The 25,362-nt window shown below is 41.9% G+C and overlaps 1 protein-coding gene across 1 annotated transcript in view; it reads left to right on the top strand.

Moving 5' to 3' along the window:
• LOC137418475 (ETS translocation variant 1-like) overlaps positions 1-25,362 on the top strand; it is a 144,799-nt gene that overhangs the window by 18,383 nt on the left and 101,054 nt on the right. The window contains exon 3 of the mRNA XM_078782566.1: positions 10,198-10,245. Within this exon, the coding sequence (XP_078638692.1) occupies positions 10,198-10,245 (48 nt within the window). The remainder of the gene's footprint in view (positions 1-10,197; positions 10,246-25,362) is intronic.

The raw sequence follows: 25,362 nt of genomic DNA on the forward strand, positions 1-25,362 counted from the left end.
CTGGGACCACGTGACGGTCCCTGCCTTACATACATCTCCTTACCCGCCTCATCGCCCTTGCCTCTTCGCCGGGAGCACCGTTGTGTTCTAGAGACATTGAGAAGGGCTCGGCTTCAGTCCCTGGCGGTGCCGTGAGTCTGAGCTAGGTTACCATCTTAAGATTGGATTGCAGGGTTGATTGCCCCCATTGTTGTATGGTTCTTTTTTTGTGCTTTTAATATACTAGGGCATGCCCGTACTATATATATATCTAAAATTATATCCCCCCCCCTCTATTTACATAAAATGGTTTGGTCCATTCGCAAAGCCAAAGCGGACGGCTTGCGAGTACGGTGACAATCCCCCCCCTCTATTTACATGAAATGGTTTGGTCCAAAGCGAACGGCTTGCGGAGTTTGGTAAAGAAATCGCCATAGCTCGGTAACTACTTCTCCGATTAATATGAAACCTTGAAAAGGCACATCCTCGGGTCCCCAGCAATATACCTGGCAAGTTTAAAGTATATCGGACCCGTGGTTGTCGAGAAACAGCGGTCACAGACACACAGACAAACACACAGACAAACACACACACACACAGAGATTACTGGAATTATAGATAGATTGTTTGTTCATAACCCTTGGTGTGGTTTCATTATTGATTCATTTCAACCAAGGATAACATATCTTTCTGCCGGGGACCCTCTCGGGGTTCGGAGGTTTACCGAGACCAGGGGATAGGGGAGGACCCCGTAACAGTGTGTGTGTGTGTGTGTGTGTGTGTGTGTGTGTGTGTGTGTGTGTGTGTGTGTGTGTGTATGTATATATATATATATATATATATACATATATGTGTGTGTGTGTGTGTGTGTGTGTGTGTGTGTGTGTGTGTGTGTGTGTGTGTGTGTGTGTGTGTGTGTGTGTGTGTGTGTGTGTGTGTGTGTGTGTGTGTGTGTGTGTGTGTGTGTGTGTGTATATATTGTCGCGCAACTCCGATTAACATCAGAGTTGCGGATTGCCAATCACGAAGGCTTTAATTCCGAGGAGGAAACTCAATGGCGGATTCCAAAACCTAAAACAGCCAAGCGCGTTGAATGGAGGGGAACGGCAAGAGTCCCCGCAGCCTTATCTATTGAAATCAACCACCCGGTAAACTGAGTTCAGATATTTGTACAAAAATAATATAGGGGTTTATTCAGGAAAAGCAAAGACAGTAAAAGCACGCTCCGGTAATAAAATAAGGTACTAAATTGGGATCCCACACACACAGATATCAAATACAAACAGGGGAGATATGAAGACCAAAATAAAATGTCTCATCGTGCACAGTGTACGCGGAGCTCGGTCTTATCTCGTCTCGTCGTTGGCTTTAGCCGTCGTCCAACACGTGGCTCCGTTCGGCCCCGATGTACCCACGAGGCCTCGCTCCAAGCTCCGATCCTCTCGCCGCCCACGAGGTCCGTGCACCAAGCTCCAAAGCACCCAACGCAGGCCAGCAGCTTCACACGAGGTCGATCCCCACACGAAGCACGAAAAGACAGGAATGGAGAGAATGCAGGTGTGACTGCACGTCTCATCCTTCCAACTCGCTTCTCAACTGCTCAATGCCAACTGCGCACTGCAAAACCAACTCTCAACCACGAATCCAACTGCTCTCGACTCAGGAAAGTCACTCTCTACTGAACTGCCAGGGGCCAGGAGTGAACTCGTCTCAACTCAACACCAACTCGTGACTCAAACTGAACTATCAAACGAATGGCCCTCTACTATTCTGCCCGAAAAGGCGTGCAGCCCCTGTTAATATCCCCGGCCGATGACGTCAGCTTTGGCGCACTGTCCTGCCAATCAGAGCCTCCACCGACTGGCCGGCTCACCCAGGGGCACGCCCACTGCACCACTCTCACTCCCGTCCCCTATTCCTTGGTCACAGCATGTGCTATGCGAGGCGGGTAGGCCTCGCGGAGGTGCAAATGGTGGCGGCCATTATCGGCGGTGTCCCAGCCCGATTTCTTCCTAAGTCATGTCAGGGGGAAGGGCATCATTAGTGTTGTACAAAGGGATCCTAACCAAGTGTCTATGTGGTCTGCAGTGCCATAAGGGACAAAGGTTTGATTACCAGGTGAGACATACAAGGGCTCTACTCATTATTCCCTACACTACTTAACACACGAATCTCCTGGTAGATTCGCAGTTATACACCTTTACCGACAAAATGCCTACACAAGGACTTATTACAGGTAGTGTTCCTTACCGCGACACACGAAGCATGGTACCTACTCAGATATACTCTGCTCTACATATATCACTACCCAAATTCGTAACAATATATGTGTGTGTGTTTATGTGTGTGTGTGTGTGTGTGTGTTTATGTGTGTGTGTGTGTTTATGTGTGTGTGTGTGTGTGTATGTATGTATGTATGTATGTATGTATGTATGTATGTATGTATGTATGTATGTATATATATATATATATATATATATATATATATATATATATATATATATATATATATATATACAGACTTGGCATTTATATGGAATTTTTTTTTTTCTTGACTTGGGTTTACTTTCTGAACTCAGTATATCAATCTGGTGAGTTTCTTTTACCCTTCGGTGATGTCTTTGTTGAAAGAACCATGTTACTGATTGTCTTTCGCAGCAAGAAGTCAATAACAGGATTATATCACAGGTGGCGTGACAAAAATGTAAGTACAGGTACATTTGACGATTGGCTTCACTATCGGGTATATAAGGGTTGTTGCGTTCTGTATTAGTGGAAAACAACTGCTGCACATCGACCAAAGTTATTGCCGCTTCCTCTGGAGATGGTCTGTCAACTTGACAATGCTGTTTGTCATGGAGTGGTGGCTTTACGAAATTCTGGCATGAAACAGCGTGCTATTGCTCGGCAGTGTGGCATCACTCAAGGTCAGGTGTCAAAGATCCTGAAACGAAATGCTCAGAGGGGTGTCCCTACTCCAATACCGAGGCCAGGACGTCCACGCAGAACCACAAGGATAAATGATCGCCAGCTGCACCGGTTAGTCTGCAATGGCCGTACCAAGTCAGCTAATCGGCTTAGGGCTGAGTGGCAGCAACTGACAAATGTGCCTGTATCCAGAAGGCTAGTCAACCAACGACTGGTTCAAGCAGGCTATCGTGCCAGGCATCCCCTGAGAAAGCCACGCCTGACCAGACAACACAGCCAGCGCCGATTGCAGTGGGCCAGAGAGCACCGTCAATGGCAGCCAGGACACTGGAATCATGTGACCTTCAGTGACGAGTCTAGATTTCTGGTCTATTGTCAAGATGGCCACGTCCGAGTGCGCAGACAAGTGCATGAAGCCCACAACGAAGATTGTATAGTGCCAAGAGTCCAAGCTGGAGGTGGTGGGGTGACCGTTTGGGCTGCTTTTCATGCAGGGGGCAAAACTGACCTGGTTGTTCTGAATGGAAACCTAAACCAGTTCAAGTACAGGGTCATTCTGGAAGAAACATTGCTTCCATTTGCTTGTACAGCCTTTCTAGGAAACTTTGTCTTCCAAGATGACAATGCACGGCCTCATCGTGCTCGCATGTTCCAACACTTTCTTGCTGACCGTGGTGTAGAGCATATGGAGTGGCCTGCCATGTCCCCGGATATGAATCCGATAGAGAACTTGTGGGCAGAATTAACGCGTCAAATCGACATCTTGGACCAGCAGGCTACCTCTGTGTGTGAATTGCAGCAGACTATTGTCACTGCATGGCAAGCGATTCTTGTCCAAACCTTGGCAAATCTCGTGAACAGCATGCCTCAACGTGTACGTGCTCTCCTGAATGCTCGTGGGGGTTACACGAAGTACTGAACTGTAATTTTACTGTCCGTAATCCCAGTCATAATTTAGCTTTTGTTTTTGTTGAAATTTTTTTTGGCTAATGTGCAAAATAAAGAGATACTTCTGGAAAACGTACAGAAGTTTAACACAGTACTGTCTGTGAATTGAGTTCGATATCAGCTTACATCACTTTCAAGGATCAATTTATTTGCTTCGAAATGTCAAATGTGGTTTTTGTTTCTTTTATAGGTCACATTAACAAAATCTAGAATAATTTCAACATAATTCCAATGAAATTTTGGTTCTAAGTCATCTTGAAAAGTAAGTTCACCCCCACAAAAAAAATATTCCATATTAAATGCCAAGTCTGTATATATATACGAGGTGTGTTCAAAAAGTATCCGACCTTTGTTCATAAAAAATACTCGTATCCAGATACAACAAACTTATACTAATGTCCTTCAAAGTAGTCCCCTTGGGCTGCCACACACTTCTCCCAATGGTTCTGCCACTGTCGGAAGCAGCGCTGGAATGCCTCTTTTGGGATGGCGCGCAGCTGGTCTATCGCATTCCGCATGATATCTTCTCTGGACTGAAATCTGGTCCCTTTCAGGGGCATTTTCAGCTTGGAGAAAAGCCAGAAGTCACACGGAGCCATGTCAGGAGAGTAGGGAGCCTGACAAAGCACAGGTGTGTTGTGTTTGGCCAAGAAACTCTATCAAATGTGAAGAATGGGCGGGTGCGTTATCGTGATGGAGCTGCCAATTGCCCGCTGCCCACAGGTCCGGCCGTTTGCGTCGCACAGCATCACGAAGGCGACGCAGAACCTCTTGGTAATACTCCTTGGTGATGGTTGTGCCGTGTGACATGATGACATGGCTCCGTGTGACTTCTGGCTTTTCTCCAAGCTGAAAATGCCCCTGAAAGGGACCAGATTTCAGTCCAGAGAAGACATCATGCGGAATGCGATGGACCAGCTGCACGCCATCCCAAAAGAGGCGTTCCAGCGCTGCTTCCGACAGTGGCAGAACCATTGGGAGAAGTGTGTGGCAGCCCAAGGGGACTACTTTGAAGGACATTAGTATAAGTTTGTTGTATCTGGATACGAGTATTTTTTATGAACAAAGGTCGGATACTTTTTGAACACACCTCGTATATATATAATCGGGAGATTAAATCAGACGCGGACATAGCTTCAGGATGGTCGATCTTTAATTTTCGACAAGCTTTCGACCAACAACGGTCTTCTTCTTAGTCTACAGAAACAACACGCATGTATATCAGACAAGTATGTATAGTGATATGTGTGTAAGATGTGTGATATGTGTAGAAAATGCATACAAAAGGAAGAGCCACGCTAAAGCTCACTCACCGTCCCCAAGTTCAGCGGAAGTGAAGCGCAGCTTACAGTTACCGTTCACGTTACAGTTGGTGCACATGCATATACAAATATAGAGATATACACATAAACACACAAGCATATATTCATATACCATTTATATTCATATAATATATTTATATATTTATTTATATATTTATATAAATGACATATAAAGGGAGAATGAATGAATGAATGAATGAGTGAATGAATGAATGGATGAATGAATGAATGGGTTACGGTTAATGATTTGATTGGGTTCATGTAGGAACATTCTTTAATCATCAAAATTTATGCCATGAGGGATTTTTGTCTGAAGTTTATGTATCCAAAAGGACTCACGTTTCAGAATCGTGGTGTGTGATCGATTTGTGATTGATTCAATGGCAGAGATTTGAATGTCATTTATAGAGTGATCCGGTTGATTAAAGTGTATCGTGTAAGGTAGAGATTTGCCCTGCCTGGTGTGGAAGTTATTGATTTCTGACCGGGTGTTATTAAATCGTGTGTAGAGTGTATTCTCAGTTTTTCCAAAATATTGTTTGGTGCACTTTTGGCAAGTGATTAGGTATATGACCCATGTTAAGTTTTCTGTTTTGATAAAGAAAGTTCAGTTTTCTGTTTTGATAAAGAAAGTTCAGTTTTCTGTTTTGATAAAGAAAGTTAAGTCTTCTGTTTTGATAAAGAAATGTAAGTCTTCTGTTAAGATCAAGAATGTTAAGTTTTCTGTTTTGATAAAGAAAGTTCAGTTTTCTGTTTTGATAAAGAAAGTTCAGTTTTCTGTTTTGATAAAGAAAGTTAAGTTTTCTGTTTTGATGAAGAAAGTGAATTTTTCTGTTTTGATAAAGAAATGTAAGTCTTATGTTTTGATAAAGAAAGTTCAGTTTTCTGTTTTAACAAAGAAAGTGGTTTTCTGTTTTGATAAAGAATGTTAAGTTTTCTGTTTTGATAAAGAAAGTTCAGTTTTCTGTTTTAACAAAGAAAGTGGTTTTCTGTTTTGATAAAGAATGTTAAGTTTTCTGTTTTGATAAAGAAAGTTCAGTTTTCTGTTTTGATAAAGAAAGTTCAGTTTTCTGTTTTGATAAAGAATGTTAAGTTTTCTGTTTTGATAAAGAAAGTTCAGTTTTCTGTTTTGATAAAGAAAGTTCAGTTTTCTGTTTTGATAAAGAAAGTTCAGTTTTCTGTTTTGATAAAGAAATGTAAGTCTTCTGTTTTGATAAATAAAGTTAAGTTTTCTGTTTTTATAAAGAAAGTTAAGTTTTCTGTTTTGATAAAGAAAGTTAACTTTTCTGTTTTGATAAAGAAAGTTAAGTTTTCTGTTTTGAAAAAGAAAGTTAAGGTTTCTGTTTTGATAAAGAAAGTTAAGTTTTCTGTTTTGATAAAGAAAGTTAAGTTTTCTGTTTTGATAAAGAAAGTTAAGTTTTCTGTTTTGATAAAGAAAGTTAAATTTTTTGTTTTGATAAAGAATGTTATGTTTTCTGTTTTGATAAATAAAGTTGTTTTGTGTTTTTATGAAGAATGTTAAGGTTTCTGTATGGATAAAGAAAGTTAAGGTTTCTGTTTTGATAAAGAAAGTTAAGTTTTCTGTTATGATAAAGAATGTTAAGGTTTCTGTTTTGATAAAGAAAGTTAAGGTTGCTGTTTTGATAAAGAAAGTTAAGGTTTCTGTTTTGATAAAGAAAGTTAAGGTTTCTGTTTTGATAAAGAAAGTTAAGGTTTCTGTTTTGATAAAGAAAGTTAAGGTTTCTGTTTTGATAAAGAAAGTTAAGTTTTCTGTTATGATAAAGAATGTTAAGGTTTCTGTTATGATAAAGAAAATTAAGTTTTCTGTTTTGATAAAGAATGTTATGTTTTCTGTTTTGATAAAGAATGTTATGTTTTCTGTTTTGATAAAGAATGTTAAGTTTTCTGTTTTGATAAAGAAAGTTACGTTTTTTGTTTCATTAAAGAAAGTTAAGTTTTCTGTTTTGATAAATAAATTTATGTTTCCTGTTTTGATAAAGAAAGTTAAATTTTCTGTTTTGATCAATAAAGTTGTTTTCTGTTTTGATAAAGAAAGTTAAGTTTTCTGTTTTGATAAAGAAAGTTAAGTTTTCTGTTTTGATAAAGAAAGTTAAGTTTTCTGTTTTGATAAAGAAAGTCAAGTATTTATTGTGTTTTGCTAAGGAAAGTTACGGTTCAGGCCTGGCTTTGTTGGGTGCATTGTTACTCAATTTTGGTTTTGATGCAGGATTTCATAGTTATAATTAACGCATCAGTTTTTCTAATGACATGCATGTATCCACTGAGCTTTTCTTCTCATTCAGCATAACAATTTAAATTAAAATGGCACTCGGTAGACAGCATACCTCCACCTGCATGACTGAACAGTTTATGTTGTGTATCCCACTGATAGGCCGGATCTGGATTCAGATCTGAATCAAAATGGCATCGCCGTGTTTTTGTCACCTAACCAACTCATTCACAAAGTTTCATCATAACCCATCCACAACGTTTTTACATACCATGCTATACAGTATAATGTTTTTAGCCCCATTTCTCAACCTGTTAAAAAAAATTTTTAATTCTCGTATCTGGATCCGTATTTGGATCTTCACCAAAATGGAAGAGATTCGTCCTTGTCACACACCCAACCTGTCCACCAAGTTTCATCTGAATACATCCACAACCTTTTTGAGATATCATGCTCACAAACAGACAAACAGACAATCAAACACGGGTGAAAACACGAGCTCCGCCCACCTTTGGTGGCGGAGATAACAATATGAGCTCTACAATCAGCTCAATGATCAGTCGAGGGAGACCTACAGAGGTGGTGTTGTTTAGTTGGACGTATCTACATGCTTAATTTAGCCTTCCTTAGGATGTGGCTTAGCCTTCCAGACACAACCCAATGTGTTGTCTTGACCCTCAGTCACATGACTATATACAGTTGCGTGTGTGGGTGATGGTAAAATAAAGAATTGGAAAGTGAAGGGAGGATTGAGATGTGTGGAAAGATTCCACAAAGTAGAAGAGGAGTTTGAAAGAAATATGAATAAGAGAAGAAGAGGAATAGGGGAGTATTCATCTTATCTGATAGGATTCTGGGATTCTGTGTTCTCCTGTGAACAACTATGTTGAAAATGGTGTAGTTCAGAATTCTACTATGCTTGCATATGTAACTAGAAGAGTACTTGGTAGGGTGCAATTGAATCGGCTTGTTCTTGTCACCTAACCGACTCATCCCCCAAGTTTTGTCATAACTCGTCCACAACCTTTTGAAATATCATGCTACATGTATATCGTTTTCATTTTTATTACTCAACGGTGAAGAATCACTTTAAGATTGAAAGATTCTATTACCCGGATCCGGATATGGATCTTCACCAAAATCTAATCATTTCCTCCGTGTCACCTGCGCAACCTTCCCACCAAATTTCGGCCGAATCCGTCGACAACTTTTTGAGATATTTTGTTAACAGACAGAGAAGACAGACAAAGAAACAGACAGGGTTGAAAACATAATCTCTGTCCACCATCGGTTAGGGTTAGGGTTAGCTCACCTTCAGTTAGGGTTAGGGTTAGCCCACCTTCGGTTAGGGTTAGGGTTAGCTCACCTTCGGTAAGGTTTAGGGTTAGCTCACCTTCAGTTAGGGTTAGGGTTAGCCCACCTTCGGTTAGGGTTAGGGTTAGCTCACCTTCAGTTAGGGTTAGGGTTAGCCCACCTTCGGTTCGGGTTAGCCCATCTTCGGTTAGGGTTAGGGTTAGCTCACCTTCAGTTAGGGTTAGCCCACCTTCGGTTAGGGTTAGCTCACCTTCGGTTAGGGTTAGGGTTAGCCCACCTTCGGTTAGGGTTAGGGTTAGGGTTAGCTCACCTTCAGTTAGGGTTAGGGTTAGCCCACCTTTGGTTAGGGTTAGGGTTAGTTCACCTTCGGTTAGGGTTAGGGTTAGCTCACCTTCAGTTAGGGTTAGGGTTAGCTCACCTTCGGTGGTGGAGGTAATAACAATATTAAGCAGAAGTAACGAAGAATAGTTAATGCGTAATAGATAAATAAATGACAGTCTGCAGAATTTAAATGTTAACTAATTTAACAAACAAGTTAAAAGTAATACGACTCGGCCCCCAATGATAAAACAAATAGAACAATTACATTTTCTCTTGCACAAACAATTTTATTGTTGTGATGTTATATCCAGGTTTGGCTCAATCAATATACCCATTGACCATCACCAATACAGATCTATTGGGTCCCCCCCCCCCCCCCCCCGGCTGAATGCCAAACTTTCCCGACTGACCGATCATACTTTTTTCCCCAACCATGTGTCATTGAGACTTTCCCAAATAAGGATTTCTTTATTTTTTAGGTGAACATTGAACATCGAAAAATCAGGTTCTTTAATAACTTTACATCTTCACTTTTGAAAATGTTGGTTCGTTTCCTCACATTTATGTGATAATCGTATTGATAGGTTCTGTTTATGATTGTTCACAAGTTTCTGCTTGAACGTATTGCGCGGCCATTTTCTTTGGCTCCACAATGCATGGACATCGTATTGCAGATACTCAAATGGCCACGAGCAGGTTTTGGCATTACTAAATCCATGCCTGCCTTGTTCAGGAATTTGTCATCAAAAGCAAAATCAAAGCATCGAGTCGGTGGGCTAAAGGTGAAGGAGGATCTCAGGATCCGTAACCCCCACTGCCAAGGTTTGGATCCGAGGATCCGAGGATCCCAACCACCCAAAAGTACACAGCAACCGAGTGAGCCCAAAAACTGCAGCAACCGAGCACATTTCCCCCCCAAAGCCAGAGCCATTTTTAGCCACTCTAAGATCAGTTTTGCATTTCCATGTTCGGGCAGTAAACGTGCATTTGTAAATGAGCTTCGATTTGAATGATTTATATGCGCTGCAGTGGATGAGAGAGGAAGCTGCTGTATTTGTGTCTGGCAATATGGCAGCTGTTTGTATGATGCAAATCTTTTTTGTACCGATGTGCTGCAAGTTTCACTGAATATTTTTACCTGTTCACTTTTACCAGAGCTCTTCCAAGACCTGAGCCTGTTGCAAGAGACGTGGCTGGCAGAAGGTGAGCGCATGATCTCAGCTTTGTTCAGTCTGTGTCTTGGATAAATGGAAATGAGTATTTAAATCATATATTGCATTCCACGATGACGTGGCCTGATGAAGGTGAAGATTTTTTTTTACCAAGCCTTGAATTCTAGCTAGGAGGTGATTCTCCTCTTACACATTTGCATTCAGGCATGGAGCGTTGATTTTGAACATGTGCTGAAGGATGGCATGTGCTGCAATTGTACTTTGACATGCTTTAAATACAATTGCTTTTCAAAATGCAATTACAAATTTGATTTCCTGGTTACATCATTAATTGCATGTGTGTATGATCTGTGAATCGAAGTGGTCACTACCTCCCAAACCCCGACTACAGTTCTTCTTTTTCTTTCATATGCAGTACGTGGCTGCGCAGTTAGCATCATTTCCTGTTCCTAGGGGCGTGGCTGTACCACTGACGTGGTACCCTCTGTAGATTTGTGCAGCAATTTGTAATTCGTTCAGGGTTTGCCAACTCTTCACGAAGGATCTTCGCTGTACCGGTGTGCCGAAAGTTTCACTGAAAAATCTTTAACATCCACCAACTAATGCTGGCAGACGCAGGGGTCACCAAGTTCAACATCCATCAGTGATAAAACAAATCGGAAAGTTACATTTTCTCTTGCGGCAAATAATTTTATTGTTGTAAGTTATCTCCAGGGTTGGCTCAATATCCATGGACCATCCCCAATACGGATCAATTGGATGGTCCCCCTGGCCGAATGCCAAACTTTCCCTACGGACCGATCCTACATTTTGCTTACTAGCAACAGTACCCGCCCTACGGGCGGGGCTTCAATTGGAAAGCCCAAATGAAAAGGCAAAATATCAAAAATTGAAGGCTTTTTTATTTTAAACAATTTATATAAACATCGGTTGAATCATATCACACACAAATCATCCAAATCTAAACAGTAATTGTAAAATTTCAAGAAATGCCACATCACTGTTCATATCGGTAAATATTATTCCATCGTATTTGGAAAACTGGAAAATTGGAAAAATTTGGGGAAAAAATGGAAAAACAATATAGCCTATTTTACTCCAGGGGGTCCCAGGATTACCCACCCAAAATTTTGTTGCGATCGGATCAGCCGTTTTTGCGGGACCTGGGAACAGACAGACAAACATTTGGTGAATTATAGTAAGACTAGCGGGGTCACCCGTGGGAATCCCACGGGCATGGATGTGTGTGACATTTCGACATATTGAGTTATATGCTGCACATTCATTTTTACAAAATGGTTACTGGCAAGTCATCAGATCCAGAAATGGTGTGATGAACACAATTTAGTTATTTCACATAATATGTGACCCCTCACTCCTCTCCACCTGACACTCTCCTGTCTCCACCTGACACTCTCCTGTCTCCACCTGACACTCTCCTCTCTCCACCTAGCACTCCTCTCCTCTCCAAACCCTCACATCCCTCTCCTTTCCAATCCCTCACCTCTCCAATCCCTCACACTCCTCTCCTCTGCAATCCTTCACACGCCTCTCCAATCGCGCCTCACACTCCTCTCCAATCGCGCCTCACACTCCTCTCCAATCGCGCCTCACACTCCTCTCCAATCGTGCCTCACACTCCTCTCCAATCGTGCCTCACACTCCCCTCCAATCACTCCTCTCCAATCGTGCCTCACACTCCTCTCCAATCACGCCTCACACTCCTCTCCAATCGTGCCTCACACTCCTCTCCAATCGCGCCTCACACTCCTCTCCAATCGCGCCTCACTCGCCTCTCCAATCGGCTTTCCCCGTCTCGTTTCTCTCCTTTTTCTCCCGTCTCGTTCTTTTTCTTGCTCCAAATCGGCCCGTCGGAATCGGAAATCGGCCCGTCTCGCCCGTCGGCCCGTCGGAATCGGAAATCGGCCCGTCTTGCTTTTGTGCTTGTGCGTAAATAAATTGTGTTCATGACACCATTTCTGGTGTTGGGCTAGCGGCTAGGGTGCCGGCTTAGGATCCTGGGTTCGAATCTCGGTCGATCGCCGAATTAATGCCAGGGGGGTTGACTCAGCCTGTCATCCTTCCGAGGTCGGCTAATTGAGTACCAGTTCACTGGTAATTCCCTGTTTGTCGTTGAAGGCGGCAAAAAGGGTTGGCGTCAGGAAGGGCATCCGGCCGTAAAACATTGCTTCAAAAAGGGGACAAAAAAACAACAACTACCACGGTCCCCGAAAAGGCCAACCCCCGCTTTGCGGGGAAAAATGGCCTCTAAACGGTGGTTTTTACACCATTTCTGGATCTGATGACTTGCCAGTAACCATTTTGTAAAAATGAATGTGCAGCATCTAACTCAATATGTCGAAATGTCACACACATCCATGCCCGTGGGATTCCCACGGGTGACCCCGCAAGTTTGCATTGACGTTCGTCGATGGACTCGTTCGCCCGTCTCATTCGTTTTCTTGCTGCATCCTGTTCAAGTCTGCGTTCTTCATCGATCGTCTCATTCATTTTGGAAATAGAAGTTTCCACGCAGCGCATGAATTGTCACGATCCTCAAGAGGAATTTGTCTCGTAATCATCAAATGATAAATGGCAAGTAAATTATATTGTGGAAAATTAAAGATTTCAAATAAACCTATTTAAAGTGTATTCGCACATAACTAATTTTAAAAAACGAAGAAATATCTCTCGGTAATTTCCTGAAACATATTTTACTTCCGGCTAATAATGTTGAATTAAATAAAAACGAAGAAATATATGTCGGCATCATTGTTGACGACTGTCATCAAACGAAAAAGTAATATATCTTAACGGAAAAGCAAAAGCGAATTTTTAATATATATCGACACGTTGCCGTCGGTGTCATGTTGGGCGGTGTATGATACACCATGACGCGATTTTTAAAAATATATCTCTGCATTTTCCCGCGTGTGTGGAATGTTCTCAATTATTGCTGACACCGAGTCCAAAACCATCGATAAAAATGAAATCATATGGTGAGTTAGATTGGAGATAAAGGCGTGAGAGAGACTCAATGGCCTTGAAGTTGAAGTTACAGGCGTTTGAGAATTCATTTCGTTCTATAAACGGCAACTTTCATTGGATTTCCTTCCCGTTTTTTTTCAACCGAGTCGAAAACTATGTTAGCGACTGTGAAAAATGAAATGATATATCGAATTTTTAATATGTATCGACACGTTGCCGTCGGTGTCATGTTAGGCGGTGTATGATACACCATGACGCGATTTTAAAAAATATATCTGCATTTTCCCGCGTGTGTGGAATGTTCTCAATTATTGCTGACACCGACTCTAAAACCATCGATAAAAATGAAATCATATGGTGAGTTAGATTGGAGATAAAGGCGTGAGAGAGACTCAATGGCCTTGAAGTTACAGGCATTTGAGAATTCATTTCGTTCTATAAACGGCAACTTTCATCGGATTTTCTTCTCGTTTTTTTTCAACCGAGTCTAAAACTATGTTAGCGACTGTGAAAAATGAAATGATATATCGAATTTAAAATAGATATCGACACATTGCCGTCGGTGTCATGTTGGGCGGTGTATGATACACCATGACGCGATTTTAAAAAATATATCTCTGCATTTTCCCGCGTGTGTGGAATGTTTGTGGAAAATTAAAGATTTCAAATAAACCTATTTAAAGTGTATGCGCACATAACTAATAAAAAAAACGAAGAAATATCTCTCGTTAATTTCCTGAAACATATTTTACTTCCGGCTAATATGTTGAATGAAATAAAAACGAAGAAATATATGTCGGCATCATTGTTGACGTTTTTGTGACGACTATCATCAAACGAAATAGTAATATATCATAACGGAAAAGCAAAAGCGAATTTTTAATATATATCGACACATTGCCGGCGGTGTCATGTTGGGCGGTGTATGATACACCATGACGCGATTTTAAAAAATATATCTCTGCATTTTCCCGCGTGTGTGGATTGTTCTCAATTATTGCTGACACCGAGTCTAAAAGTAAAACCATCGATAAAAATGAAATCATATGGTGAGTTAGATTGGAGATAAAGGCGTGAGAGAGACTCAATGGCCTTGAAGTTACAGGCCTTTGAGAATTCATTTCGTTCTATAAACGGCAACTTTCATCGGATTTTCTTCCCGTTTTTTTTCAACCGAGTCTAAAACTATGTTAGCGACTGTGAAAAATGAAATGATTTATCGAATTTGATTTGAAATAAAACTGGGGGAGAGCAAGACACCACGGGCCTACAAAACAGGACTCAAAGCTATGCGAGTTAATAAAATGGTGGATATTTGTTTATAGCCACTCCCAGAATGGGTGGAGCTATGGGTGGAGCTACTCTGCAAACCGAGTAAGCCACACCCCGGACAGACACCCAACAGATAGACAGACAGACAGACAGACAGAATCATCTACGGCTATTATAATATAGATTCTGGTTTGAGTTCACTTTAGCAGAGTACACGCACTGATGAAATCTCCCTACATGTGATAAAACAGGATGACAGTTTGTAGTTAGGTTGAGTTTTGGAAACCAGGGTAGACAGTTCAGAAGTGAGTGTGTATACCTCTTGGCTAGGCTGTCATGGCAGCCCCCTTTTACAGTTGTGACCAATATTAACAAGATTATTTGGATTTTGCCAGAGTACTGCCCTAAAGACCCACTCCTTTCCAAAAAAGGCATTGTGTGATCTTTAACGTCCGCAAATGAATCCTATCAGATACAACTGCCCGCCTGGTGTCCTTTCGAAAGGACGTCGAGCTCCATGATGCTTTCACCACCCACCCCGGTTCATAATTCACCATTGAGCAGTTTTGGTTGGAGAAGACCCAAGCATTTGTTAGTCGGATTGAATTTACAACCATGCGGATAAAAAGGCAAGCACCAGGAGCGGGTAAACTGAAAATGCGTGCGTTCTGCCGTTTGCCAGCAGCTGCACAGTGAAGGCAAACATTCTGTTTGGTGCATCCATTTGACATCTTGCACAAATGTCACAGATAAACACTTGTGACTAATTTACCACACGAGTTCGTTTTACATGCATCAGGCTCCTTGATGCCCCCAGTTGAAGAGAACAGGTTGTTTACCTGCTTTAATGACCGGTGCATGCCGATTGTACAAACAGTGAGCTGTAATTTTATTCTCAGTCAATGTTATGTTCCAGATACATCTGTGTTTACGACATTCGAGTCTGAAACTCTTGTAATTACACGGTTGTGCAGCTGATAACATAAGGTTTTTTGTCCCCATTAATAGACCCCGTGCTTTTTATGATTTGCGCTTCGTTTGCTTTACCGTAATAATAGTTCTCCCTTTATGGACGTATAGGTGACATATCAGCTTCATGTTGTAAGAGACATTTTTTTTGGATCATTGGGTACAGTTTGCTTATTTCAGTTTGAGTACACTTTAGTGGAGTCAACATCATTTCTTTTCTTTTTTCACATATTACACGTGTTTGTATATTGTTAATATTAGTTCGCTACCACATATGCATTGGGGATATAAACACCCTTTTATCTTCATTCTCGGATTCATCTTGTATTGCTGCCTCGGCTAAGGTTCTTGTTCCAAGTCCGGAATATAAAACTGCACAATAATTAATTACAGAGTCGGTGGTGTTCCTCTGAGTTAATTAGCCCGTCCCCTGCGCTTCTGTCTATGTTTCTGTGTGTGTGTGTGTGTGTGTGTGTGTGTGTGTCAAAATTAATAATTTTGTTAAAAGGTCAAAAGGTCAAAGGTCAGCAACACCTAAAATCATAAATTTTCATCCAATTGACCTGAAATTTAAATTTACCATTTGAGTTTTGTCATCAAATTTTCAGCAAAGCTTTATTATGAGAATAAGGAGAAGGCAAATTAATAATTTGGGCAAAAGGTCAAAAGTTAAAAGGTCAGCGTTACACAAAATAATCAATTTTCATCATATTGACCTGAAATTTAAATAATTTGCCTGACCTGAAATTTAAATCAGGTCACTGAATTGGTTTACGAATAAAAAGGTAGGCAGGCGTGAATTGTTTTTTTTTAGATCAAAAGGTCAAAGGTCAAGGTTGCATAAAATCAGCAATATTCATTTTGTATTTGTTTTTAAACTGTTTTTGTTATTTTGAGCATACGGAAGGAGAGTGAAAACATTTTGCCACCTCGGAGACATGCTGAATGGAGAAGGTGGATCAGACTCGGCAACAATTGCTCGAGTGAGATGTGCATGCAAGAAGTTTCGGGAACAGAGTGGCATGCTGATGAGGAGGGGAGTGTCGTTGAAGCTGAAAGGAAAGGTGTATGATGCATGTGTGAGAACTGTTATGATTTATGGGAGCGAGACATGGGTAATGAACGTAGAGCAGCAACGAAGTCTGGAAAGGGTGGAAATGCGAATGGTTCGGTGGATGTGTGGAGTATCGTTGAGAGAGAGGAAGACAAATGATGAATTGTGAAAGACGATAGGAATAGAGCCTGTGATGGATGCTGTGAAGAGGAACAGGTTGAGATGGTTTGGTCATGTGTTGAGGAAGGATGAAAGTGACTGGTTGAGAAGAGTAATGCAAATAAATGTAGAAGGAAGTCGAGGATGAGGAAAACCGAGAAAGACTTGGCTAAAGATGGTGGAAGAAGAAATGCGGGCAAGGGGGTTAACAAGGGGAGATGCAGAAAATAGGGCTAAATGGAGAAGATTGACATGGGGACCACAAGGCTAACCCCGCTCTAGCAGGGAAAATGGCCTTAAAATGCCTGTTGTTGTTGTTGTTGTTGTTGTTGTTGTTGTTGTTGTTGTTGATGAGCATACGGAAGAGGAAGACATCTGAATACAAATGGACGTGTGGACGGGCTTTGCATTTTCAGATGCTTTCTAGTTCAATTTACATTCTGTTATATCAATGAAAACAAAAACAATTTTATTAAAATGAGAGGACCATTTAAACATTAAAAATTTAACAATGCAAATTTTAAAATTGATATATGTGGAAAAATTACATACCCAGACCAGGAATTGAACCCAGGTCCTCTGGAAAACCGGTTTGCTCTGCCATCTGATATATCTGCTTGGTCAGGGTCGCCCGAAAAGGCAACACACACACACAACACAACAACAACAACAACAACAACATGCATTTTAGGGCCATTTTCCCTCCTAGAGCGGGGGTTAGCCTTGCGGTACCCATGTCAATTTTCTCCATTTTGCCCTATTTTCTGCATCTCTCCTTGTTAACCCCCTTGTTAACACACACACACACACACACACACACACACACACACACACACACACACACACACACACACACACACAGACTTGGCATTTAATATGGAATATATATATTTTCTTGACTTGGGTTTCCCTTCTGAACTCAGAATATCAATCTGCTGAGAGTTTATTTTACGCTTCGGTGATTTCTTTGTTAAAAGAACCATGTCACTGATTGTCTGTCGCAGCAAGAAGTCAATAACAGGATTATATCACAGGTGGCGTGACAAAATGTACGGACAGGTACATTTGACGATTGGCTTCACAATCGGGAATATAAGGGTTATTGCATTCTGTATTAGTGGAAAACAACTGCTGTACGTCTACAAAAGTTATTGCCGCTTCCTCTGGAGATGGTCCGTCAACTCGACAATGCTGTTTGTCATGGAGTGGTGGCTTTATGAAATTCCGGCATGAAACAGTGTGCTATTGCTCAGCAGTATGGCATCACTCAAGGTCAGGTGTCAAAGATCCCGAAACGAAATGCTCAGTGGGGTGTCCCTCCTCCAACATCGAGGCCAGGACGTCCCCACAGAACCACAAGGAGGGATGACCGCCAGCTGCACCAGTTAGTCCGCAATGGCCATACCAGGTCAGCTAATCGGTTTAGGGCTGAGTGGCAGCAACTGACAAATGTGCCTGTATCCAGAAGGCTAGTCAACCAACGACTGGTTCAAGCAGGCTATCGTGCCAGGCGTCCCCTGAGAAAGCCACGCCTGACAAGTCAACACCGCCAGCGCTGATTGCAGTGGGCCAGAGAGCACCGTCAATGGCAGCCAGGACACTGGAATCACGTGATCTTCAGTGACGAGTCTTGATTTCTGGTCTATCGTCAAGATGGCCATGTCCGAGTGTGCAGACAAGTGCATGAAGCCTACAACGAAGATTGTATAGTGCCAAGAGTTCAATCTGGAGGTGGTGGGGTGACCGTTTGGGCTGCTTTTCATGCAGGGGGCAAAACTGACCTGGTTGTTCTGAATGGAAACCTGAACCAGTTCAAGTACAGGGCCATTCTGGAAGAAACATTGCTTCCATATGCGCATGTAGCCTTTCGAGGAAACTTTGTCTTCCAAGATGACAATACATGGCCTCATCATGCTCGCATGATCCAACACTTTCTTGCTGACCGTGGTGTAGAGCATATGGAGTGGCCTGCCATGTCCCCGGATATGAATCCGATAGAGAACTTGTGGACAGAATGAACGCGTCAAATCGACCACTTGGACCAGCAGCCGACCTCTGTGCGTGAATTGCAGCCTGCTATTGTCACTGCATGGCAAGCGATTCCTGTGCAAACCTTGGCAAATCTCGTGAACAGCATGCCTCAACGTGTACGTGCTCTCCTGAATGCTCGTGGGGGTTACACGACGTACTGAACTGTAATTTTACTATCCATAATCCCAGTTGTAATTTAACATTTGTTTTTGTTAAAAAAAAAATTGGCTAATGTGCAAAATAAAGAAATACTTCTGGAAAACGCTTCGCTTCGCCTTCGCCCAGCAGACGCCAATACGATGGCGTCGTAAGATGGCGTCGTATCGGCAGTTAATCGAATGCTTTTGGGCCCCAACGTCGGCCAATTCAGATTTTTCGAGTATGGCTGTACGTGATAAACAAAGAGCGCGGTTCGTAGATCGTATATCCATTTGTGCCGTGGGCATCGGGTCACTGGGTGCGGCGTAAAAGGGATAACAAAGTCGTCCTTACGGTATTATTATATAGATGCAAATTTTCATTGAGATTTTTATTTCACAGTCTATAGTTATAGAAATTACAATTTTCAAAATGCAAGATATCAATTGAGGTTTTTTTATGGCCACGTTCACATTTTTTACGTACATTTTCATTTATGGATGCTTTCCAATGGTTGTGGGATTTTTTTTCCCGGTGTACCGGCTTCGGTGTCCGTCGGCACGCCAAATTTCAGCTCACCGACACCCGGAAGGTAACCAAACATTAATATCATTCAGTCAGTCAGTGGTTAGAAAAAGCTTTCTATATATATATATATATATATATATATATATATATATATATATATATATATAATATATATATATATACATATATATATATACATGTATGTATAATATATGGATCACATCACTTGTAGCAGAAGAAGCAAAAGCTATACAGTGCGTCCATAAAGTCGTTGTGCAAATTTGAACTTTTATAACTTTTAATGTACATATGATAATGTTATGAATTACCTCCCCAAACCCTGGTTGCGGTGCACCTCAGAGTCTGGAGCGGGAACACGGTCGAAAGATTTGTTATTTTGCGGTTTCTAATAAACCATGGTAAAACCACACCAATGCAATTGTAGAACAAAACAAATAATTGTATTAACAACTCTCACATACACAATAATAACACTATTAAAGAAAGTACAATGAAAATGTCATTTGCATCAAATGAACAATACATATGATGGTAACATCATTTCCCAATGCTCTCAAAGCAAGAAACTCATGATACGCCAAACGTGAGTGGAAGGTAACATTCCCCAAAGTCGTGCACGGATCTCCATGCTGGTTGAAGATCGTGGTCATGCAGAACGGGAAAACAACAGGCAGATATTGGCGCGATTTTGGATGAGGAGTTACGAAGTGAGAGGTCGATATTGGAATTGAGCCGGTATGTAAACCAACGGCAATCAACAGGATGAGGTCGATACGGAAATCCCAACGGCAAAACAAGATGCACCAAGCGGACAGCCCCTTCTTCTTCGAGGACAAAATGGCGTATCCATCCTTGTAATGGAGGCGCTTGATTTCTCCAACAATGACTCACACTTAGTGATAAAACCTGAGATGCAGGTTTAATTGCACTCGCAGTATATGACGATGTCGCAAACAATCCCTTTCATGGGAAACCTCAACTCATTCGTGGCCAATATCAAAAACGTCCGCTCGCAGCCTCGACGTGATTCACGGCTGTATCTCTATCATGGCCGTTCTCCTCCTCCTCCTCCTCCTCCTCCTCCTCCTCCTCCCCCTCCACTTTCCGGTTTTTTGCCACGTTTTTCTTTTTCCCTTTTACCAAAGTCATCTCCATTTCACACAAAAATCTTAACAACAATATTACCTGAAACTAAAAAAATCCTACAAGTATATAATAACAACAAAGGTGGAAGTGACGGACCTGTAACAATAGAAACAAACTGTAAATGACGTCTGAAAGCAGAATTCATGTAGTTTTGTTTATGTTAATGTTGTTATTAATGTTGCTATTGCTGTTGTTAAATCCACAATTCCCCTTGGTTTTATTGTGTGCTGGCATTTTCTGATGAGGTTTTTTTTTTTCATATTCAGATACATCAGTGGTTAATTCAACCACCACAATTGCCGCATTTGGTTCCCTAACTATAATGATTAAATGTTTCACATATCACCTTGTACCAGCAATTAAGACTACTCTCTCTGTCATGATGGTTCGAATGTTGGACGGTTTAAAAAAAAAATGACGTCTTTCCAGACAAGTGGATCGTTAGACATGGACCAATTGCTTGGCCACCTCATTCCTGACCTGTCTTCATTGGACTACATGTTATGGGGCTATTTAAAACTGTTTTATACTCATAAAAATACTACCTCATTTGGATGAACCTATGGCTGTACGATTACAAAATAAATTCATGAAATGATGCTGCAACAACTGGAGTAATGTTTTCAACAAGTTGGAAAACGGGATTTAACGAAAACGGGATATTACGAAAGATGGCGGTTAAGTTGAAGCCAAAAATTTGAGCTCTATTGAGTAAAAACCTTTTGAATTATGATTTCATGCACCAATTGTAGTTTGTTTATGTTTTTGCAGTTTGCATTGTACATCAAAAGTTATAAAAGTTTATAGTTTCACAATGACTTTATGGACATCCTGTATATTGGCAATTTTTATATCCCGCAGTATCAGACCAGAGATCGGAATGTTCTATTTCCTCATGTATTGACAGATAATGAGTAAAGCCTCTTCCATCTGCTCACATTTACCAAAATGAAGAAGAAGGGGTGTTGTGTCACAAAGCACAATAATTTACTGGACTGCTGCCTGGGTGTTCTGGACTTTATCCATTCAACATCTCTCACTCAGATAACAGGAGAATATTTCGCATTCAAATCGATAAAGCCTTCATGGGATACATGGGATACTTATTCTTATATTTCTCTGACTTTTAAAGATGGAAGCAAAAATGCCACAAAGTATAGCATTGGTAAAAGGTAAACAAATACAAGGTCTGATAGGTCCTTCTTACTCCAAATACGACATGAGGTATGCTGACATGGGCATATGTAAACCACACCAACAGCTCTTAGCTGATGTTCTGCAGGGCAGAGACAATGTGTTCTTGTGGGAGAGACGCTTGGTGTTCATAGGTCATTCATAATTTGCTGTTGTTATGGGACTGCCTCTGTGCCTTGCTTCCACAACAAGTTAGGGGTTCAATTGTTATTTAATGGAATTAGCTTGGTCACCAGAAAACGAATTTGCAGTATGTTGTCAAGATGCTCATTATAAAGGCGAAATCGGTTGGTGGCTCTGCAATTATTTCATTATGACCATTTAATCTCAGTCTTTATAAGACCTGAATGGCCCTGCAGAAGCCATCATAATTTGGAAGTGATCCAATGATTTACATAGGCCCATTTGTGTCATGTTGTATTCAGAGTCGGAAGAGCCGCTTTTTGTTATATACAGACTTGGCATTTAATATGGAATATTTTTTTTTGTGGGGGTGAACTTACTTTTCAAGATGTCTTAGAACCAAAAGTTCATTGGAATTATGTTGAAATTATTCTTGATTTTGTTAATGTGACCTTTAAAGAAACAAAAACCACATTTGACATTTCGAAGCAAATAAATTGATCCTTGAAAGTGATGTAAATTGATATCGAACTCAATTCATGGACAGTACTGTGTTAAACTTCTGTACGTTTTCCAGAAGTATCTCTTTATTTTGCACATTAGCCAAAATTATTTTTAACAAAAACAAAGTTAAATTACGACTGGGATTACGGACAGTAAAATTACAGTTCAGTACTTCGTGTAACCCCGACGAGCATTCAGGAGAGCACGTACACGTTGAGGCATGCTGTTCACGAGATTTGCCAAGGTTTGGACAGGAATTGCTTGCCATGCAGTGACAATAGCCTGCTGCAATTCACGCACAGATGTCGGCTGCTGCTCCAAGTGGTCGATTTGATGCGTTAATTCTGCCCAAAAGTTCTCTATCGGATTCATATCCGGGGACATGGCAGGCCACTCCATATGCTCTACACCACGGACAGCAGGAAAGTGTTGGATCATGCGAGCACGATGAGGCCATGCATTGTCATCTTGGAAGACAAAGTTTCCTCGAAAGGCTGCATGAGCAAATGGAAGCAATGTTTCTTCCAGAATGGCCCTGTACTTGAACTGGTTCAGGTTTCCATTCAGAACAACCAGGTCAGTTTTGCCCCCTGCAAGAAAAGCAGCCCAAACGGTCACCCCACCACCTCCAGCTTGGACTCTTGGCACTGTACAATCTTTGTTGTAGGCTTCATGCACTTGTCTGCACACTCGGACGCGGCCATCTTGACGATAGACCAGAAATCTAGACTTGTCACTGAAGATCACATGATTCCAGTGTCCTGGCTGCCATTGACGGTGCTCTCTGGCCCACTGCAATTGGTGCTGGTGGTGTTGTCTGGTCAGGCGTGGCTTTCTCAGGGGACGCCTGTCACGATAGCCTGCTTGAACCAGTCGTTGGTTGACTAGGCTTCTGGATACAGGCACATTTGTCAGTTGCTGCCACTCAGCCCTAAGCCGATTAGCTGACTTGGTACAGCCACTGCGGACTAACCGGTGCAGCTGGCGATCATCCCTCCTTGTGGTTCTGCGGGGACGTCCTAGCCTCGGTATTGGAGTAGGGACACCCCCTCTGAGCATTTCGTTTCAGGATCTTTGACACCTGACCTTGAGTGATGCCATACTGCCGAGCAATAGCACGCTGTTTCATGCCGTAATTTCGTAAAGCCACCACTCCATGACAAACAGCATTGTCGAGTTGACGGACCATCTCCAGAGGAAGTGGCAATAACTTTTGGAGACGTGCAGCAGTTGTTTTCCACTAATACAGAACGCAACAACCCTTGTATACCCGACTGTGAAGCCAATCATCAAATGCACCTGTCCGTACATTTTGCCATGCCACCTGTGATATAATCCTGTTGTTGACTTCTTGCTGCGGCAGACAATCAGTGACATGGTTCTTTTAACAAATAAATCACCAAAGTGTAAAAGAACTCACCAGATTGATATACTGAGTTAAGAAAGTAAACCCAAGTCAACAAAAAAAAAATTCCATATTAAATGCCAAGTCTGTGTATACATATATATATATATATATATATATATATATATATATATATATATTATATATATATATATATATACTAGAAACGCAAAAGAAACTTACCACCTTTGAAACCTTTAAATATCAACAATAACACTGCGTGTAGTAAATGCGTGAACTTATTTGTGGACAATAGTGTCCTCACTGTCAGACAAAACAGTCACGGATGGTCACTTGAACCTTCAATGGTCACTTCATAGCACAGCTGTTGAACAGCCATTTTGACTGTCAGTGATTAGCCAAGGGGTACGGGATGATTTTAATGAGCTGCACGTAATGTCTTGATATTGGCTTTAAAAAGGCCAGTGCAAAATGGGCATTTCAATCAACATGCCACGATTGTCAAGGGATCAACGGCAGCGTGCCCTTGGCATGCTGCAAGGCGGACTGAGCTACCGTGAGGTGGCACGTCGCCTTGCTGTTCACACCAGACGATATCGGCCCTGGTGGACAGAGACACCCTCCACAACTCTGCAGATGACAGACATCGATCAGGGAGGCCAAGAGTCACCACTGCACGGCAGGACAGGCAGATGGGTCCGAAGTCACCTGCGGGATCGATTCCGTCCAGCATCCCACACTGCGGCAGAAACTCCGGGGTGTGCAAACCCACGGATCTCCAATGATACTGCACAAAGACGACTGCATGACTATGGTCTGACTGCCAGAAGACCATACAGAGGCCCCGTGATGACGGCTGCCCATCGCCGCAACCGACAGAGATGGTGCCAGCAGCATCAGCGGTGGACCTTGGCGCAGTGGAACCAGGTCGCTTTCAGCGATGAGTCAAGGTTCTGTGTGGACAGTCCTGATGGGCGTGAGCGTGTCTGGAGAAGAACTGGCGAGCGATTATGCCGATTGTTGCGTGCGTCAAGCCAACAGGTGGGGTGGCCAAGTGTAATGGTGTGGGCCGCCATATCAGGCCAGTACAGGATGCCACTGGTGGTTGTGGATGGGAATCTTAACGCCCAGCGGTATGTGGATAACATCCTGTGACTTCATCTGCTGCCATTCCTGCTAGACCACCCAGAACTGAGAACCTTTCAGCATGACAACGCTCATCCCATGCTGCTCGCTTTACCACTGCATTTCTCCAAGGCGAGAACATCAACCACCATGCAGTAGCCTGTGCTCTCCCCTGACCTGAATCCCATAGAGCACCTGTGGGATGAGCTTGGGAGACACGTAGTTGGCAGGGCCAGGACACGGGCAGAGCTGCTTCAGACATTGAGGACTGAGTGGGACAGAATCCAGCAGCAATCCATCCAAAGACTGGTAGGCAGTATACACCAACGATGTGCCTGTATCCAAAACAATGGTGGCCACACACGCTATTGAAAGGGGACTGACATTGCACCCTGTGCTGTTCTGTACTGTAGAACAAACTGATGAGATGGTGTATCTTGGTCAAAAACTTGACATGTCATCAATAAAATGCCATTGTTTAAATTAGCAATTGTTGGTTTGTTTTATTTTGAACTGTTACAATTTTATTA

This window comes from Myxine glutinosa, chromosome 7 (genome assembly GCF_964187855.1).
Source record: "Myxine glutinosa chromosome 7, kmMyxGlut1.1, whole genome shotgun sequence".
NCBI lineage: Eukaryota > Metazoa > Chordata > Myxini > Myxiniformes > Myxinidae > Myxine > Myxine glutinosa.